Source organism: Dendronephthya gigantea, unplaced genomic scaffold (assembly GCF_004324835.1).
Source record: "Dendronephthya gigantea isolate DGI-Jeju-01 unplaced genomic scaffold, DenGig_1.0 000282F, whole genome shotgun sequence".
Classification (NCBI taxonomy): Eukaryota; Metazoa; Cnidaria; class Anthozoa; order Malacalcyonacea; family Nephtheidae; genus Dendronephthya; species Dendronephthya gigantea.
In genome coordinates this window covers 128,492-145,615 of record NW_021163292.1, presented here as the reverse complement: position 1 = coordinate 145,615, position 17,124 = coordinate 128,492, and the positions used below count along the sequence as shown (strand labels likewise).

The window sequence follows — 17,124 nt, the reverse complement described above, 5'->3', positions numbered from 1 at the left end:
AACTTGCGTTATAAAAAAATAGAAGTTGTTTACTACACTTCGACTTCACCCGGCCTCTTCCAATGTCAGATTAAATTGGAAGACGTTCATTTTACTTTTATTCCACATTGCTCGGCTTGTTTAAGGAACAAAGTTTTGGCGTAATTATACAGTTCAATATCTGCATTGTTAACCATTCTTAGTCTGGCCATGACACTATCACTAATTGGTTTCCTCTCGACACCGACTGTTACGAATTTCTTGCCTATTATCTTGTGATATTTTGAGATAAAGTTTGGCAAACGTTTGTGCAAAACAGCCGTGAACTCATTTAAATATTCTACTAAACCAATACTGCAGTAATAACGAAACATGTTGGCCTTCGCTTGCGACAGAGCTTGGCTGGTTCCGTTCTGACAAAACGTATCTGGTCCGCAAAAGAATCTGGTCATAGTGTTCCATTTACAACCTTCGTACTGATTTTCAATGCATTGTTCCAGGGTCACATTCCAATGACCCAAAGCTTTCAACTTACGAAGCTTTTCCCCCCAGCGATTTGGGCTTCTTACATAATAATAATGAGATATGAAACGTTCTACGGGTTCACGAAGTAAATAATATAGGTATGTTTCATTTTAAGGCCCGAGTTAATCCTGAAGTAAAAATGAGAGATTGCCAAGTGACGTCTGCGTTCTCGTAGATCCCGATACGCTTTGCTTTGAATGCGCTGCAGTATTGGATGAGATTTTCTTTCGTTAGACCATTCTTCCGTGGCTTCTGAGACAGAAAATATAAAAGTATTGATTGTGTCTACGGCTTTCTGAGAATAAAGGAAACTTCGTTTACTCCGTTTTGCAATAATAATCTATCTTGTAAGGCTGCCCCGAAGCTTTTTATTGGGATTGTGGATCTTAATTACAATTGAGAATTATTTATTGACAATTATTTAATAACAAAGGACGACAGAAAAATTCATGATCAGGCTGCGTGCATGGGAATGGAATAACATCTTATCCCACGTACGACTGTAAAAAAGGAGTGATTTATAAAACACCTATTTCTTTGCTAAAATTTTATATCCCCCCCCAATTATCGCTCTAGTTAAGTCCCTGTTCGTAACATCCATTTCCGTCTTGATATTATCATTTCTCTACTTTTACGAGCGCAATTTCGCAGTAGGTAATAAAATTATAGGCAATAGCCATTGTGCTTCATATACTTTTTATATATATATCTTCGTAAGAGAGGTAACTTCAAGTACGATTAAGAGAGGTAAGTTTATAGGTAAGTTTCTACTTATACTCAGTATTAAAAGATTCCCACCTTTCAATATTCCATAATTAAGGCTTTTACTACAATTTTCAAGAAACGAGGTCATAGTTGTACTTGCTGTTTTAAATATCCTGTTGTAAAGTACCACCTGGGGGTATAATGGTTCACAGCTGTGGTCAGAGACATTCATCAAATATTTACTAGCAATTGTTTTGTTCCAAAACTGAGTAGAACTCCGATTTCTCTTCGGTAACCTATAATAAAAAAAATTTGAATTCGAACTTAAATTAATTTTCTTTCTTTCTATAGAGTTTCTTCATTCTGCTTTTAAAACTAAAAGTACTGTTATTGTGTCATAATCAAGGTCGTTGGTGTAAAGTATACCCATGGGCGTATCGGCAAATATTTTCCAAAAAGGATGTCGGCAATTTGCCCGAGTGGCAGGAAAACTACGAAAAATGCCTCACTTGATACGAAACGTCCAACTAAAAACTGAAATATAAACTAAAACTGAGAATGTTATGCAGTAGGCAACGCCGGTACAAAATACACTAATAGCTAAATAAATAAATCATTTCCTTTTTACTCTGCCTATAAGTTTGCTATGAAGTTTACAAATTGAGAAGCGAATAGCTTGGCCTTGTTTCCTGAGGCTCTACCGTCCAGCACGCCCACGAGTATTCCTTTCGAATATGCAAATTTTGTTCGCTCAGTTGTTTGTCTCATGCAGCTAAGCACTTTGAGTACAAATATTGGACAAACCGTAGACCGTAGTCCGTAACCGTTGCTCCTTGTGTCATCTTAAACTCCCTATGTTGAGAGAAAAGACACGTCGCTTTACGCTGATTAATTGAAGCGTTTGGCTGTGTATCCGTGAAAGTTAGATCGATTTCAACTATACCAACTAGCTACCAACCAAACTATTAATATATAATTATGTAAACTGCTTTACAGTATACTTATCTACTTATTGATTTTCTATTTACCGGTAATTGTGTCTTTTGATCTTAAAAATATTTTGAATTTCGAGGACATCGATATTCTTAGTTTTTCCCAGTGACTTTGAAGTCTCGAAATTTTGGAACGAGATTTGCTTATTGATTTCGATATCCTTCAGTTCATCTGTTGTGGCTGATGTGACCGATTTCGTTTCTCGGAACCGTTGGCTTTCGGATAAAAGTGATTCCTCAATATAATCCCAAGGAAAATGGACTAAAAACGAGATAATAGAAACTTTAGCAACCGCACTTTGGCATTTTTGGATAAGTTGTAATCCTGATAAGTTGATATAAATATATTTAACTTTCCGTTCGTTAACACGGTGGAAACACACACATGGCGTAACCAGCCTGTCAATTAAATTTATTCCGCTATGTAAATTTCTAGTTATTATAATTATTCATATCTTTATTGTTTTATTGTTTAATTTATTGTTTTCACTGGCAATAAACATTAAATTATTAGCGTGTAACGCGAAAAGTTGTGAGGCTGGCTACGCAACTGAGCACACAGTGCATCAGAAGTTTTTTGTAACTTTTTAGACGAGGTAATGTGCGCTTTTTTAAAATTCTTGACAAATCCAGTAGACAAAAAAATTCATCAGTTGTGAAATGTTTTGAGCAAACAAATGGCTTTGTGGAGAGGGCTCAGTCATTGGATGTGCCAACGTTGCAAATTCTGCCTAGTCTTCACTGTTTAAATGGCTTGGACTGCAAATCAAAGTTTGGTATTGAATGTAAAGTTATTTTATTAAGTTATTTGATATCGATATTGAGTTATTCTCAGGTGTGTTGGAACAACCGTATGCGACACATCGAACATGGATTTCGTAGCAATTTTATTTCACAGGCTGTGCATACAGGGGCGTAATTATACTAGAACGATAAATGCGAGGTGTTATATAATATTTAGTTTTTTCCTACGGTTTTCTATATAGCTATTAACTATTGAACTTACAAAATCCGTCGGACTGAACTGAATTATATAACTATAATAAACACCCCAAACAATTACTGTGCGCATACTATATACAAGATTTTCGATAGATATTTAGTTTTAATTTATTCTGCCCCCGAAAGACATCAACTGATGAACATCCTAATTTGTATACTCGGACTCTTTTCTTTCGGCATATTTCAAAACTTCGTTTTTTGGTATGTTCGATTTGAAGTATCTCTAAAAGAATCCACCCCAACAGTTGAAGAAACAGTTGTCGGAAATTTTAGCAATAATTTTATATAAACCTTTGACAGATTACTTCGCCATGCAAACGCAAAAGTTGGACAAACGCAGCCGGCAAAATAATTTATTGGATGTGATATAAACTGACATTGCTATCGTAAGTCATTTAAATTTGAAACGAACGCTTCGTTTGTGGTCATGTCTCTAATTTTTTAAATCATATAACTTATAGCATGCGCAAATTTACCCAAACTGAACACTTTTTCCTCTAGAATTATTATAAATAAACATGTAGATAACGCGTGTGTTCTGATTGGTCAAAGCCCGTATGTCAGTGCGTGTTCTGATTGCATTCGCGCGCTTTTGTAAATTCCCGCGTGTTTGGCATGTATCAGCCCATCCAAATACAGAAATATTAGGTAATTGTTTACTAATCAACAGTCTTGACGGAATGATCGATTCTTCATCTTCGCAATTTTTTTGGAAATAATTGTCTTTGAAGCTATACGATAATTGATTGGACCCCCGTTACTTATACGTTAAGAACATTGTTCCCTATTGGCCTACCTCCTTAGCAGGCCTTTTTCGGGCAAATATGCCACGGCGGTGATATTTTGCGGGTAGCCTATTGGCTGAGACTGCCAAATTCGTTTGCTACCGTAAAATCCTAGGCTCGCATTGGTTGAACGTTTAATGTGATATATTCATAAACGAAAATAAGTTTGGAGTTCTTTTTTGCATAAGTTTTTTTAACGCAAGTTGAAGCTTAATATATCCTAATCTTAAAAAGCCTTTACACTGATCGACTAATTATGTACCTTATCATTTGACATTTTGTAGACCCTAAAATTCTGCCTAAAATTTTCGGCAAACTGTGAAACAGCATTTTGTGTTATAATTGTTTTCTGACTATTTCATATAATGTTGGATGCATACAAAAATTATTAGTTTTAGGTTCAAGTATACGGGGTGTGTTGTGCGCAGTCCATGCATGCTATAAACCTAAGGAAAAATACTATAAATATAAAGAAAATAAATTTGTGCTCGACTATTATCTTTTTTAACGAGCATCCAAAGCACGAACATCGTCTCATTTGCAATCATTATACATCTAGCCAATCACAATGAAGAACTTGTATGTTTGGACATTTACATATTAACTAAATGTAACGTCGCATACGTCCTTGGTGCATGTCAACTAATAAACGCGCGACTCTTAGAATACAAACTGATTTAGAGCATGATTCAAACCGAAACCCTTGCTCTATAATTACCCAAATTGCGTTACTAGTGTATAATCAGAACAGTGTTGAATACTTATCTTACAGTAGAACATTATTCCCAGCATTGATAACATGAATATGCCACCCAAATAGCACTTTCTTGGCCTGAACATCGTGGGTGGTTATTCTGAAAAACAAAAAAACGCCAACTTAAGCTTGGCGTTAACCTCGGGCCGTTGTAGCGCTGCTGGGCCAATAGAAAACAAATCGAGAACGATATAATTATTGATGCCTAAGATCTAAAATCCTCTAAATGACTTTCGGTCGCAAAGTCCACTTCGACAATTGACGTTATATGTTATAAATTTTCGACCGAGCCACTTCCATACGCCCGGTTCGAAACGCCCGTAGGAACATTGGCGGCCAAAAAATGTTGTGAACTTTTATTAAGAATTGTTATTATACAAACTAAATTTTGTCAATTTATTAAAAAATGATAAATTGGAGAGCAAGAATAATTGAACTCGGCGAATTTTGGATAAGATGTGAGCAATGGATGATATGAGAAATCCCAATTGCAAACAGAGGAACTCGTTGGAAAAAACCTCGATGGCGACACCATCCAAGATGGCACCCATGACGTCAACGCGCAGCACAACTAATTTGCAATGGAAAGAGACCGCGCTTGTTTGAATTTATAATCAGTTGGAGCAACGTGCGGCACTCGCTTTAATACGATTTAGCTTACGACGACAATATCATTATAACTTCACTTTACCTGTCACGAAGAAGATGGATTAGCTATAAGCGTAAATTCTAATAATGTTATAGATGTGTAAGAATAGCCATATGGCCCTGTCTCGTAGCCTAAACGAAGAAGCGAAAGGAAGGTACAGTAAAAATTATTTGTCGATAAGCAGATGTAATATTTCATGCATTCCTTAATAAACCTTCTGATTTGCTCGTTTCTAACTCGAGCCCAATCACCTGGGGTTGGTTACATGAAAGCTGGATAACGCTCTATCTATCAGATAGTGGATTTTCAATCGCTCTAAAATAAGTTTGATTAAACCTAATCTTGGCTTTAATCCAAACTCTAACCCTAACCCTAAACTTACACAGCTTAAAATAAAGAAATGCTGATGTTCAGTAGGTGTAAATAATTTCGAGAGGATATAAATCAGTGCAGCCAATAAATATGATACTAGATAATTTTATGACTGCATGCATGGAGGCTTCTATAAGTATAACAATATAAGCAATGAGCCATCTTCGTTCCGGTAAGTGAACAACACTTCGTAATGTCTGAGTCTGACAATTTGCAATAATATGCATTCCTTGGAGATACTTAGTTGCTCACTTTAAAAGGTCATGAACGCAAGAAGGACACTAAAATTCAGCATATCTTTCAACAAACGAATTATTGATTGAAAATTTATAAATTATTATCAATCTAGTATCATTTTGTGAAGTATACTGTATACAACATTATCATGAAGATACATATAATTTGCATTTCAAATCGGTATGTAAGTAAATAAGCAAATTGTTATGTTGAAAAATGCCTAGTAATCTCCACATGCATGTAGTTATAGTTACTTCAGGGACAGTTGTACAAAAGCTAGATATAGCACTGATTTTTCAATCGTATTAATACGGCTATGAAGTAAACTCTTATTAAAGAGGATTCTTGACTTAGGAACACTAATATATGGGTAAACTGAGATATACTAAACCTCATTTGAGTAAAAGTATAATATTCTTTAAGCCTGTTGGATATATTACTAAGTAAACGGGTATAATTCCTCACGAAGCGACACTGCGGCAGCATTCTGCTTAGTTATTTATTCAAACCGTATCCAACCGAGATATTTGCATAATCAACAAAGATCAACAATATAATTTTTTATTGCACTTACTTTTATATATTATACTAATTTATAAAATTGACAGCTATACATGCATAGGTGTTGGCCGAAATTGTATAGTAATAATAATTGCTTTCAATCTTCAATCAATCTCTGTTGAACAAATCGCCAGAGTTCACTTTACGGTTACTCATAATATTTTCAATTCATACTGTAGCTATATATTATTTTATTGTCATGGGTACTGAGAAAGCAAAATTTGCTTCTTACAGGGGTGTTAAACATTTGCACCAGTTCAATGAAAGTTGTCCCTATAAAAAATAAGACTCTAAAACCTAAGGCTAAGCATTCAATATTTGATTTGTCATTGTTATTTTGGAACTTAGAAAAACCGATGACTCCCAAGACACAATCTACTTGCATCAAAGGCAATTTTCTTTTACGTAATTTCAGTTTTTGAATATAGGGCAAATGATAAAATGATAATATTAATTCTGTAGCGTATGATATGCATAACAGAAATCTACTTTAATATCAAATGTAACACCAAGTGTAAAACCTTGACGGCAGCCTAATTTATTCCACTTGTTTTCAAGTTTTTATTCAGTAATGAAACATCCAAACATCCTAAAATTAAGCTACCGACTTTTTGTAACTCTTGTGCGTTTCAGAATTATAAAAAAATAATATATGACTTATTGCAAATTTACAAAAAGATATAAGTAATAAATCAGTGTGTACTGAGTGTACTGCATGCATTGTTCTTTCGCAAGTCTGTTTTGCAAAACATTACCATAAAATACCTGTTATTATGATTCAGCGACATAAATATTACACTAAACACAGGCTAAAACTCATTCGCTATATAGCCTAGTAAAGTCGTCGTATAATCAGGAGTAGTGCATGATGGCAATTGATTACTGATTTGACAAATCTAGTATATTGATCTGATATTCTGTGTACATCAATTTGGCAATCGAACCAAAGTTAAAAGTTTTGAAAACGTCCTCAGATTTGAAATTAAAATAAGGAACGAGAATTCGTTGAAATAACCTTACCTTCAGATCATCAGTGACTAGGGCACATAATTTCATTGAAAAGCTCAATTTAAACTTTAAAATTGACAAAAAAGTACGCTTTCATTTCAGAAATTTCACATGTAGCTAATTGATAAATATGTTGACCGAAAATAGTATTGTTGCTCGATTGAATGTGGCGCTATTGTCGTATGCGTGTTATCAATAACAGGTGCTATATAGCATGTAAAGACCAATTTAACTGCTCAATTTTTCATACACGATTCTTAGATGGCATTTGTCGGTGGTAAGTGGCACTCAAACTCTTAAAGATATTTTTTCTATGCCAGAAAAATATCGACTTCATTAATGAGTAGTTCATCTGGACGTTACGCATCTGTTTTGTATAAATACAGGGTGGGGACGCGAACTACGAAAAATTCATCTTGAACCGGCTCTTGTGCACTATTTTTACTGCATAAATAATTTCCCAATTCCCGCATGCACTCTCTAAACGCGCGATTCTGTTTCGTTTGACATATTCGTCTACATACGTAGTTCGATCGTGTAGATGGTTTGATGTCTGTCATTCGTGAAGACCGATAATCCGTCCGTAATATGAATCTGGTCATTGATCATCGAGATACTAACAAATGATCGTATAGAACAATCAACATCGTCGATGGATCACGAGAAATGAAAATTAGGCTTTAACCTGGCCTACGGCATACAAGGGTTCTATCATCAATGAAATTAGAAAGATTTTAGGGAAGGCACTTGTTTCAATTCGTCAGAAATTGCACGCAATTCAACAACACGATGGTGTAATAGGCCCTATTAAAACGTTCCGTTCAATTTTAATGCGTCAATGACACAGGTTATCATAAAAAAGTTAATAAAAGTGAGTTCATGAAAGTTAATAAAAGTGAACAAATAATGGTTCAGCAACACGCCAAACTGATAAAACGAGGATATGATGCGGTTTGGGGCACATTTCAAGCGGTTAACGCCTGTTTACGAGCAATCCATTAGGCCCAATAAGACGTTTAAAATTAATTGCCTCTATTCAGTAACAAATATCATACAATCAATAAAATTTTGAAGTTTTCTACTTATCTGTAGGGGCTATAAAAACATGTCGAGTATATAGGAATTAGTTGTCTTTGTTCAAGGGCCGCTCAGCAGAAACCTCATGATGAGTTTGAAATCTAGTATGTCGTACGTTTTATTATTAGCTCGCCTGCACTTTAGTGCAAGAGAGCTATTGCTATAGTCTTGGCGTCCGCGTCCGCGTCCGCGTCCGCGTCCCCGTCCCCGTCCCCGTCCCCGTCCCCGTCCCCGTCCCCGTCCCCGTCCCCGTCCCCGTCCCCGTCCCCGTCCCCGTCCGTGTCCCCGTCCGCGTCCACACTACATGATAAGTAGAATGTTAAGATGCCACTTTTATTTTCCTATTATTTTCAACTTATCTACTTAAGGAGTCTATTTGTTGCGAAAGAACCATTTACCAGGGGGGGAGTGAAAATTATACAACAAAATATAATGATAAGGTCAATGTTGAAATGCTATATTTTTTCTATACTTTGGCTTTACATCAGAGGAATCATTATCAATATAAGTCATCAATATGCATTGTGACTATTTAGTGCCATTTGGTACACATTTATACAATAATAAAGGAGTTTTGCTCAAAATGATCAAATGATAAGGTGAATGTTAAGCTAATTAGCATAATGATAAGGTCAATGTTAAGATGTTATATTTTTTAAATATTATGGCTTTGCATCAGAAGATTCATCATAAATATATAGCTCATCGATATGTCTTGTGACTATATGGTGACATTTAGTACACATTTACACAAAAATAATGGGAATTTTGTTCAAAATTATCAAATGATAAGGTGAATGTTAAGCTAATTAGCATAATGATAAGGTCAATGTTAAGATGCTATATTTTTTAAATATTATGGCTTTACATCAGAGGAATCATCATAAATATAAGTCATCGATATGCATTGTGACTATTCAGTGCCATTTGGTACACATTTATGTAATAATAAAGAGAGCTTTGCTCAAAATTATCAAATGATAAGGCAAATGTTAAGCTTATTAGCATCATGATAAGGTCAATGTTAGAGTTATCCAGAGTTATCACGCTCATTACGATTTTCAGGGCTATTGTGTAGCCCTGTTTTTTTTTAGTTCAAAGTTGTAGCTGAATCATATTTAACGAAAGTATTTGTACAACCCTAAGCCAAATGAGAAACTTTCAAATATTTTCACCTGTATGCTACCTTTTTTTTGTATTGTACATGTACAATTATAAATTATGAGATTGTGTTGTGACATGCCGTATCAAAATTCAATCGCTTAATATAGAAATCATTCAGGGAGTGAATATATATAAAACATAGTCCAACGTTAAAGTTTAAAGAATATTGTCTGTATTTATAAGTAGAAAGCCGATAGGCTCGGAATGCAAAGGCAAATGGCAACGCATGTGACATCATATATTTGCATATTATTTATGTAGATACACATGCAAATATATTATTAAAGCCAGTTAAATTGTAGACAGGACCCTTTGAACTACCTATAAGATTTATGTACATACTTTTTCGTTGTTTGATGCATAATCCTTTTTTGTGTAGATATAAAATCCAATCTTGTTTATTTCATAAAGCTAGGCGCACACACGAAGATTTTAGTCTGCCGATTCTTGTCTAGATTGTCTAGATGGATGTTTTCATCAAAATGTGGCGACTGGCGATCTATACACGCGCGAGGCGCGAGCGCCGCGAGAAGGAAAACATGTCTGGGCAAGAGCTGCCGTAAAATCGTTGTGTGTGCGCCCGGCTTAAAGCAGGGACTTTTGCCTGGTCCGTTAACTTACCTGTTGATATCACGTGCGCGGATTGCGAGAAACGGAAGAAATATTGGTCACAAATAAAACTAATGTAATTCCGAGGCCAGTTTTGGCCAGTAATTCTGAGGTCACAACTAATATCTGAAGTTTGTGCTTAATATTACCTTCCAACGCGGACAAACACTGCAGGCGAGCGTTAGGTGATTTCAGCACCTCTCTGGTATTATCTTGTAGTTATAATTGCGTCAGGCAGACCTTCGTATATACTACGTAGGTGCCGGAATTTTACTTTATGTGCCGACAATGTAAAAAACGGTTGAATAAAAGCATATAGTTAATATTATATATACCTATTATTATAACCATGATAAAAGGTGTAAAGCTAATAATGGCCCGATTTATGTCGACATATTTATCCGTGTGACAGATTATTCGCCTGGGTATAAACAAACGACAAACTATCTAAGAGACGATAGTTCGAATAAGTCAGACGAAACAGAATCGCGCGTTTAGAGAGTGCACGGGAATTGGGAAATTGTTCATGAGGTAAAAAGCGTGCACATGCAACGGCGGTTTTATGAATTTATCGTAGTTCTCTGTTCTCCACACACCCTGTATTTGTATATTATTCAAATTCGTCTAAATAGACGAACTATGCGGATTATTCGCCTTGGCAGTTGATCCGTCTGTTTGCCCGTGTTTACAAAAAAAAATAGCAGACGAACTATATTTGGCTTCCCCAAGTTCGTCCACACGGATGATCCGTCTCTAGTATGAATCGGGCCAAACAATGCAAGGATAATGGATAATTGGGGGGGGGGGGGAAGGTCGGATTCAGCGGAACAACTTTAACGCGTTGTATTTGGTAACTTTACACCACGTATTTCACGGAATAGAAACATGACCATCTCGATCGAGTGTCTTATGAATTATTATGTCTCATAGTAAAATAATATATCAATCCTTTGGGAAAGAATTCTTTTAGTTATGTAAATTACAACTTTATCGTCGCTGTGTACAGCGTGATTGTACGTCTGCCTGATATGTTGTCTGCCTGATATAGCCGCATATACATGACATTCAGACTCTGATATGGCCGTATGCTGACGTTCTTAGCCGTGTCGTTTTCAATAATCATGGATGTTTGTCGATTTGTATAGGTTTTACTACGCTCAGACGATGAAATATTGTTTCTTTTACATCATCGGTATATCGGTGATCATGTCGGTGCTATTCTTGATGCTATGTGTATATTCAAGTAAGTAAAAAATTGCGCTACTATATTCCATACTGTAGGTTGCATGTATATTTATAACGTATAAACACATACATTATGGATGATACCACAATAATTACCAGCTGCGTGGTCTATTCATAATAACCAAGGTCTGGTTTTCCCAATACTGACGAAGCGAAGTTGTCAAGTTGATAAATAATGTGTTTAATTTTTGCGATGAAAAGAGTCTTAAGAAATATTTAGTGTGAATTATTTGGACCCGCTGATTCCGTCGCCGCGTAGATGCCGATCGATTAGGTCCGCTCAGCTATAGGAGCCCCCTTGGCGTTATAATTTACGCATTTAGACAACGTTCACACAGGGCCAGACGAATTTGGGCATACTCCGCGTACTCCAGTTTATCAGATTTCCTCGTGTGCATGCCAGTGAACGCTCTATGAATTAAATGGAAAGCTCTGTCTAGTACATTGCGTAATCTAAAAGTGAAGCGAAACATGGCGGATCATGAAGGCTGCTTGGGTACCGAACCAGACCTCCACGCACGAGCGGTTAAAATTTAATATAGCGACAACGTGTAGGAGTGGAATGCGGACAGTTTTGCAAATACAACACAAATATACAGCATAAGTTACCTCTCTAGAAAGAATAAATTGCCGGTTAGGTTGTAACAAATTGTTTGTATTCATTTTAAAAACTTTGTATTTTAAAAACTTTGTAACGTCCGAAATGTTAGCTTTTTATTTTTCGTCATAGTTTTATAATTCGTGTTTTAAATTTCCAGTTCGGTACCCAAGCAGCCTCCATCATCCGCCATGTTTGGCTTCACACTTTGAACTGGAGCGAGCCTTCCATATAATATATAGAACTCTCTGGTGCATGCTAGAACAAATAAAACCAGTCCATATTCACCGTGTGAACACCTGAATCGAACGAATTCGAGCACAGTTCTCAATTCGTCTGTCATAATAATTTCAGTGATTTTAGATCAGTGATTGTAGGATTAAGATGAAAAAATGACAAAATAAACACATTCAACGCGTCCTTTATTACTTCGATAAGTAGCCATTTGAATACATAGATATTGTCCAATATCGCAAGTGAAAACGTATGACATATATATGACTTATATTACAACTTAGCTGTTTATATAAAACTTTGGGGAAGTCAATCGCTTGCATCATCCATAATTTAAATTTTATTCTACTCTGACTTTTGCATGTTCGAAGATTGTGAATTTGGAGCGCAAAAGCGTAATTTATGTAATTCATATTATTTTTACCTTTAGGTCAATGTTCATGGAAACAAATTAAAGAACTATCCGTACAGCGTGGTTATTTTATTACTTCAAAGAACTATACGTAAGTCAGGTTAATTTTAAGAGATGTTCCGTATTAACAATCTGAATTCTCTATTATCTGAATTCTAACCCGAATCATAAACACGCAGAGCCTAAACCAAACGCTAACCTCATAACCATATTTCAACGCTAATTATTAACGTAATTTCTTGAAATTCATGTGGAAACAGCTAATTTTCTTACATTAAATATAATTACATAGATATTTTTATTATATGGATGGTGGCATTTAATATACTGAGAACTAAAACACTCCTACAACTCATACGCCACTACATCCGGGGTACAGCTCGCCTATTTTCCGTAAGTCACGTTTAGGGGTGACATAACCGTATTTATATATGAGAGGACAGGTTAGACGTCAGAAGGAATTAATTTAGCGAACAATACAGGGAAGTAGCCAAGGGAGGAGCCGTTGGAGAACCCCCCCACCCACTTCGAAAAATTTTTTCCTTTGATATATTATAACAACTTCAATTATTACTTCACTGAATTATATTATTAGCACAATTATTTTTACGCATGCAGTCTTTCAAGAATGCTAGTTAACTAGATCACTTGCGTTGATAACACGCCTATATAGCTACATGTGGATAGGCAAACAATGGTGTTTTGTGTTTCACTCTCAGCGTTTAACCTTCAAAAAGTAAATAGAATTCAGCATATATAACTGATTTCTGAAAATATATATAACCATGCATTTTTAATCTAATATATATCTTTTAGCCTGCCCTCCCTTACGGCCTTATATGGTCTGACTGCGTCACTGCAACAATATCACTTAAAACATGTATAGTATCTAATTATTTAAATGTTTGCTTACATGAAATTTTCTGTTGTCTTGGGGCTTAAACTGTCCAATTCCCGAAATCAACCTGAAAACCAATTCCTTTAACTCAATTGAAATAATGTATTAGAATAGAATTGAGCAATCGTCTCGTTTTCTTTAGATCCGTCGCACGATCACGGGAATTCGGAGATTTAACAACGCAAAGCTGTGAACCATTACATCCTCGAGTGGTATTTTATAACAGGATATTCAAATCTGCCAGTTCAACAATGTCCAGTTTCTTCAAAAAATGCAGTAAACGACTTGGCTATATATTTACCAAAGGTACTTTATAGCTGCAGTTATAATATAGGCAAATGCTAATCTCAGCCTACGACGTTTTCATATGCACGCGCGAGTACAAACAAAAAGTATTTCAATTTTTTACAATATTTTACGATATTTTACAAATATATCGCTAGATTAAATAGGCTAATTGCAATAGTGGACAGTAAAATCCACGCCACTGAATATCTGCCGCGCGCGGAAAGGTCTATTATGGCTAAAGGTCTATTATCCCTTCAGATCATTTTTCGTATTTTTGGGTTAACAATAATTATGGTATATCAATTAGTTACTCTCAAAAGAGGGCACATCTAATGGGTGATTCTACAATAAACATACTTGCAGCCGGGGAGGTGAGTCCGTGATTAACGCACCGAGGGCGGCTGAAGGTTTCCCGAACTTGGAAGGTTCATGCCTTTTCGGGAAAATGTGTTCTGGAAATTACGCATTGAGTTCGGCAGGTGGGTTCAAGTTTGAACACGCCTGCTCATAGCCAATAGAAACACAGCTTTTACAGTGGGTATGAGGTAAAATAGAAGTGATATTTGCTGTGAAAAGTGGGGATTGTATCCGTGATGATTGGTTGAATGCAAATCAGTTTATGATTGACCGGCGAGAACAAAACGACAGAATTTTTTGCAAATTTTTGCTTTTGCAACGCACTGTGATTGTGCAACAAGGCAATTTTTCTCCTTAGAACAAAATTGTAAAATTAGAAAAATTCGGGAACTGAACTTTCTTTTCACGGTGTGCGGCGAAAAGTAAAAAGCGCCCAAAGTACGCGTCAAACAAGAACAGAGAAGGTGTCGTCGTGCTACAAGAGAAGATATAGGAAGAAAAAAAAACTTTTCATTGCTATATACAAAAGAAAGTAAGTAAAAGTACATAACTTTGTAGTACAACGTCCTGATTTTAGTGCAGCACATGTCAAAACATCTCAAAGGATTTATTTAATGATTACATTACTTTAACGATTGTGAATTGAATAAATGAATCAATTAAATTATTTCCATAAAAAAACGTTAAAATAAGTAATTATTAAAAAACTAACTATTAAAACCAATTATTAATCGTCAAAAATTTCTAACAACATATGAACGTTTTAGGAAAATAAGTTGAATATAATATTCATACCATGTCATAATTCTTATTACTGTATGTGCTTATGCTACAAGGGTTACCAACAGTTTTTTTTTTCTGCTGCAACATAGCTATCAGAACGATAATTAGTTTCTAGCTCCTGCTTCTTTTCTGATCCCAATCTCTTTCTTTTTCAAATTTTGTCCTTTTTGCTTCAATTCCTATTGTTTTTCTGTTTCTTTCCCTCTATGAGCGAACTCTTTCCTTTTTAACTCAATTTCTTCTTTCCTTATTGATAGATCTTGATCATTTTTATCCCAAAGATATTCAATTGTGTCACCTGAAGCTCTTCTTTTCTTTCTTTTCAAATGGACACTTTCTTGGTCAGATTCCCTTTCCCTGGTCTGTGAAAGTCTCTCCATTTTTCTCACGCTTTCAGCAGTTTCTCTTTCTATCTCAGTATTCATTTCCTTATTATCTTCCCATTTAGCAAGCTCTTCTTCTGCTTCTGTCATTCCTTCTATGATATCCTCCATTTCATCAACCAACTCATGTATGCTCAGGACTTATTCCACTTGCCCTTTCCTCTGCTGCTATTTTTCTTTTGTGATCTCTAATACGTTTTGTGAAATGCTTGCGCGCTGCTCTTTGATCAACTGTAAACCGCAGCTTTGTGATTTGGTTGTATGAATTTGCAATCTTCTTCCAACATTGGGCACGTATGTCTTACAACTTGCACTACAAGAGAAACCTTCCTGTGTGTTTCCGGAATATAAATTATTTCTTAGCTGAAATTGGAATTGACCTTGTGCACGTAGCTAGTGCATTCTTTTGAACCTCAGTAATTTTTATAGGCAAGTAATGCATAATTTTTGTGTCTGTTTCTTTTGATTTGTAGATTTCACTGAAGAATGGGAGAATGAAAATATCTCACACCCAATACTAACACGTATTCAAGCACAAATTGCTCGGAGCAAAAAGCTAAATAAAAAACTTATGGCAGTTGCTCATCTGTATTTCAGAGAAGATATCGATTCAGCTTACATTAATTTGTTACGAGAACCTGTCGCTCGTTTTATATCGCATTATTATTACTGCAGAAGTCCAAACCGATATGCTCACAAGTTAAAAAGGTTAAAAGAATTGGGCCATTTTAATGTCACCATTGAAAAATGTCTAGAAAAACAATACGAAGGATGCGTATGGAATCATATGACAAGATTCTTTTGCGGACCACAAGCATTTTGCAAAACTGGAAGTGACGAAGCTTTAGCGGCAGCTAAACATAATATGCTTCATTACTATGCAAGTGTGGGGATTATGGAAAACATTAATGAGTTCGTTATGGTTTTGCTTAAACGACTGCCCGATTTTGTACTTCCGCCCCCTAGGGATGGAATGCGGAAAAAGAAAGTAACTAAGGGAGTAATAAAAAATGGAATAAGTGAATCCACAAGGAGCATGATTATAAATGCCAACAGGGCTGATATTGAGTTGTACGAATTTGCGAAAGATTTACTTTTTAAACAAGCGTCGAATTGTGGTATCAAAATTGTTAGATGATGTGTTTTTTTTTACTTGTGAATAAATAAATATTTTTTCGCCTTATTTAGAAAATTCAAATGAAAAGGCTTGATCAAGTAAATTGAAGCTTAAGGGAGGCCGCAATTTAATTTTGCAGCGTCCTTCGCATGTGTATTTTGTTTCTAAAAATATTTATGTTATTCAGCCCGAAATGTGCCCACTTTTATGACCGAAGACATGTTTTTTTCCATCCGGACCAAAGTTACCGTTCAATAACGTGTCTACATTTTAACTTTGAGTTTTTTCACTTTATTGAAAACAACAAATTGAACAAAATACGCCAAAAAAGTACAAATTCTAACGATTATACCACACAGTTGCTTACGTCATCTTAGAAATTTAATAAAT

At 35.6% G+C, this 17,124-nt stretch overlaps 2 protein-coding genes across 2 annotated transcripts; one reads left to right on the top strand and one right to left on the bottom strand.

The window, feature by feature from the left end:
- Positions 1–86: 86 nt before the first annotated feature.
- On the bottom strand, positions 87–4,828 carry LOC114541362. The gene is made up of 6 exons (XM_028561301.1): positions 4,759–4,828; positions 2,238–2,463; positions 2,014–2,061; positions 1,303–1,505; positions 664–756; positions 87–574 (listed from the first exon to the last, which is right to left on the bottom strand). The coding sequence occupies exons 1-6, from the start codon at positions 4,826–4,828 to the stop codon at positions 87–89; spliced, it is 1,128 nt and encodes a 375-aa protein (XP_028417102.1).
- Positions 4,829–5,504: 676 nt separating this feature from the next.
- LOC114541361 (heparan sulfate 2-O-sulfotransferase hst-2-like) lies at positions 5,505–16,755 on the top strand. Its single transcript, XM_028561300.1, has 5 exons — positions 5,505–5,545; positions 11,565–11,662; positions 12,927–12,999; positions 13,949–14,112; positions 16,091–16,755. Exons 1-5 carry the CDS (start codon positions 5,505–5,507, stop codon positions 16,753–16,755), a joined length of 1,041 nt encoding a protein of 346 aa, XP_028417101.1.
- The last annotated feature ends 369 nt before the right edge of the window (positions 16,756–17,124 follow it).

Coding starts and splice junctions, on each gene's coding strand:
- LOC114541361 (XM_028561300.1), top strand. CDS start 5,505: ATGGCCCTGTCTCGTAGCCTAAACGAAGAAGCGAAAGGAAG. Junction 13,000..13,948: donor ATTACTTCAAAGAACTATAC/GTAAGTCAGGTT, acceptor CGTTTTCTTTAG/ATCCGTCGCACGATCACGGG. Junction 14,113..16,090: donor TGGCTATATATTTACCAAAG/GTACTTTATAGC, acceptor TTTGATTTGTAG/ATTTCACTGAAGAATGGGAG.
- LOC114541362 (XM_028561301.1), bottom strand. CDS start 4,828: ATGTTCAGGCCAAGAAAGTGCTATTTGGGTGGCATATTCATGTTATCA. Junction 2,464..4,758: donor GCTGGGAATAATGTTCTACT/GTAAGATAAGTA, acceptor TCTCGTTTTTAG/TCCATTTTCCTTGGGATTAT. Junction 2,062..2,237: donor ATCAAAAGACACAATTACCG/GTAAATAGAAAA, acceptor CTCTCAACATAG/GGAGTTTAAGATGACACAAG.